The sequence below is a fragment of the Dendropsophus ebraccatus genome, chromosome 7 (genome assembly GCF_027789765.1).
Source record: "Dendropsophus ebraccatus isolate aDenEbr1 chromosome 7, aDenEbr1.pat, whole genome shotgun sequence".
NCBI lineage: Eukaryota > Metazoa > Chordata > Amphibia > Anura > Hylidae > Dendropsophus > Dendropsophus ebraccatus.
In genome coordinates this window covers 60,934,124-60,937,573 of record NC_091460.1, presented here as the reverse complement: position 1 = coordinate 60,937,573, position 3,450 = coordinate 60,934,124, and the positions used below count along the sequence as shown (strand labels likewise).

At 46.1% G+C, this 3,450-nt stretch overlaps 1 protein-coding gene across 1 annotated transcript; it reads right to left on the bottom strand.

The window, feature by feature from the left end:
* Positions 1-347: 347 nt before the first annotated feature.
* Positions 348-3,210, bottom strand: RASL11B (RAS like family 11 member B). Its single transcript, XM_069976533.1, has 4 exons — positions 2,966-3,210; positions 2,334-2,390; positions 2,145-2,221; positions 348-1,637 (listed from the first exon to the last, which is right to left on the bottom strand). The coding sequence occupies exons 1-4, from the start codon at positions 3,105-3,107 to the stop codon at positions 1,170-1,172; spliced, it is 744 nt and encodes a 247-aa protein (XP_069832634.1). The 5' UTR covers positions 3,108-3,210; the 3' UTR covers positions 348-1,169.
* Positions 3,211-3,450: the final 240 nt, after the last annotated feature.

Here is a 3,450-nt window from a genome sequence, read left to right as displayed (position 1 = left end):
GTATTAAATAGTGTTTTCAATGGATCAATAGCTTCATAAAAAGGTACAGATTCTTCTTGTAGAGGAGATTGAGCTGGTAAGGATTCTCCCTGAAAAAGTCTCCCTGCAACATAGTTCTCCTATAGGTGGCAGTAGAGAGATTCTTCCTTCTAGAATAGGGTTAGTTGTTAGCATACTGATGAGAAGTATGTTTAGTAGCAGTGTTTTATATAAGTGAATACTATTGTGATTAGATCTGTCTTGTAAATCATGGTCCTGAATGTTGCATTGCGCAGGACAGAATTTCATATATTGCAGTGATGCATTATAGTTGCACAATAAACAATAAAACCAGGTCGACATGGATAAAAAGTTCGCCTCATAGGCATTTATTGTACACAAAAATAAATAAGTTACAGTTTACAAAGCAAAAAGCACGGGTGGCTTTTAAAGTGCAAATCATACAAGTCTTAGCCGAATATTCATAGGCTAGATGTAAGAGACTTATCTATTTGTCCATCGACTGTGTGCCTCTTCAAATTCATAACTGAAACCAGCGCCCCCTAATGTCTGCAGGATTAAGCACCCCAAACATTACTGAGCTTTAACACAGTAAGGAAAAGTGCAGATACAAAGCACATTTATACAACGCTTTATGATAGACTGAAGACTCCCCGTGTGACATCACATGAATACACCACGAGTTACGAGAGGCCTATCATGATCCACGACCACGTCTATCATTTCCTTTATGATCGGTGCACATAGAGAGAAAGATGTGACCTGTCTACTCAACAATAGCACGTCATGATGTATAAAAAGAGGGGACAATGTACACTGTGGTAATGGGAAAACCAAACACGGGGATGTCTGCTACTTCTAAAGTATTGGCCAACGTTCACTCATAGTATTTAGTGTGAATCTGAGTCCACAAACGTGTCCATCACTTGTCTCCTATGTCTCAGATGACCACACAATTCCAACCAATCACATGTCTGAAACATTTCTTTGGTGTTCATACGCCACTTATCTCGTCAGCTTTACTCCTCTGTGCTGCAGAAAACGGTTCCTCGGAAGCCTTCATGTCACTCATGAGCTTCCTCTAAGCCAGCAATGTCAAACCATCCCTACAACCTCACAAGCTCTCTTGTTTGGAAGACCAGAAAGAACAGCTGCCGTCCATGATCTCCTCAAACAGATGTGGCAGTCCTCACTTTTGCGGACAGAACTTGCTTAAAGCGTCTCTTCAAGTCCTGCATGTTTGGAGACTTTGGCCGAGGGATGAGGGAATTTTTCCTCTTCTCAGGCGTGCTGGTGGTTTGATGCTTGCTGATCTCCTTACAAAGTACTTGAAATGCGTTGTAAACGTCTATATAATTCTCACTGACGCTGACTTCGTAGAAAGTACAGCCCAGCATGTTGGCCAGCTGAAGTCCATGCTGTGGTTCCACCTGCTTGAGGTGCAGGAGGTCTGCTTTGTTGGCAACAATAACAATGGGAACTCGTCCGTCGGGGTGCAGTTGGCGGACATGCTGGTGGAGGTGGTTGATCAGCTCATAGCTCTTACAGTCTGTGATGGAGAAGACAATGACTACGGCATCTGCCCATCTGATAGATCGGTTAAGCTGCTCATTACACTCCAGTCTCTGGTCATGGAGCTGAGGGGGGAAGAAAAAAAACTGTAAGATGAGGTGATTGCAAATCATATGTTAAAACAATTTAAAGCAAAGACGAATTTTCCAGCTTCAAACAAGTTCCAGAAAACGCTTAACCTAAGTGCTGCAGAAGATGTTATATCCATCTGCCTGCTCCTTCACCTTCCTAACCTAATGTATGTTGATGCAGCTGCAGAACCTGGAAGGAGATACAGTGGCGGCCTCTATTCTCCAGTGGAATGTACAGCGAGGAGCAGGGAAAGACTTTGTAGTGGGGCAGGAAGGGAAATGAGCTGGCTAGACAGAGAGTCTGGAAAGTAAGAAGATATAAGCTGGAAGCATTTCCATCTGGACAGCTGCCCAAATCCCAACTGCTAGGACTTACATCCCAGGCTCTGTTATATACCTATCCCAATAAGAAACTAGACCATGACTGACCATATAAACTGACCATATAAACTACCTGTCAATCTCTAAGATAGTAGTGTGAAGCATATAAAGTATATTTACCTGTACACCTGGGGTGTCCTGCACCTGGATGGCCAAAGTCATTCCATCTATCTGGACTTGTCTGCTGTACAGATTTCCTGGGAAACAATAAGACAATTCATTAGATAAGACTGGGAGTGCAACTGGATCTATATACAAGGGCCATAATCTCTATATAGAGTCTCCATCCAGTGCATGACATCCTCTTACCTGCATTCCTTTCATAGTCGCCAATAAACCGCTTGGTGAGAAATCTGACCACCAGAGCTGCAACAAAAGAAAGAAGAAAACCTGATCAGAAAGCTGCATACAAATGCTACAGGACAATGCAGTGCACAGGGGCGGCAGCAGCAGGCAGTGATGCCATCCAGCAGACTGGACATTTACATTACAATGCACTTCCACAGAAACTACCATCACTAAAAGGACCAGAAACCATCAATGATCCCATCCACTCCCCTATCCTTGGCTCTCCAGCTGTGGCAAAACTACAACTCCCATCCTACCCGGACACCCATAGACTGACAGTTCCTGATTAGAGTTGTAGTCTTGTGTGGGGGAGCACAGGTTCTGTACCATCAGATACAATAATATGCTACACTAATAATCCTGAGTTACTGACTGCAGTCACTGGGTAGGCTATAGGAGCTGAGGCTGGATGGGCAGAGAGAAGCTAGAACAGCTGATCTGCCCATCCTCAGGCCCATAGACTACAGCAGGGACATGGATAGCCAGGGCTCACACATGTATATACTAAATGTATCAGAATAGCGAGGGAGTCATAGAACAATAACTCATGATCAATAATAATAACAGTAATAATCATGGAGAATGAGGCTCACCTGTCTTGCCCACTCCGCTGGCTCCCACCACCGCGATCTTGATGACCCTGCTGCCCCCCGGGGCATTGCTGGTGGTCGCACAGTCGCTGCTGCTGGCAGGGGGGCACTCACTGATAGTGCACATGTTCTGGATGAGGCGCATGGCTGCAGGGATGGGGGGATACGTGTAGATGAAGCGGACAGTGCAGCCACAGAGCACAGCTGCCTGTACAGAGCCCGGGGGCTGCAGATGTCACTCACTTACGGTCCCGGAGATTGTGAGGAGAGCAGTGCGGCGCCGGCTGTTTTGTTGCAGAGCGGTGAGGAGACAGCACCGCCCCTTCTACCCTCACAGCCTATCAGAAGGCAGAGCGGACAGCTGGGGCCACGCCTCCTCCCAATCAGAAGGCTAAGTGTTATTGTGCTGCTGTGTTGTGTAACATTGCCGCACGAGGTCTGCAGGGCTCTGGCCGCTATCGCTATGCTGGGACTTGTAGTGCTGCAGC

Coding starts and splice junctions, on each gene's coding strand:
- RASL11B (XM_069976533.1), bottom strand. CDS start 3,107: ATGCGCCTCATCCAGAACATGTGCACTATCAGTGAGTGCCCCCCTGCC. Junction 2,222..2,333: donor CGACTATGAAAGGAATGCAG/GTAAGAGGATGT, acceptor ATTGTTTCCCAG/GAAATCTGTACAGCAGACAA. Junction 1,638..2,144: donor AGGACACCCCAGGTGTACAG/GTAAATATACTT, acceptor TTCCCCCCTCAG/CTCCATGACCAGAGACTGGA.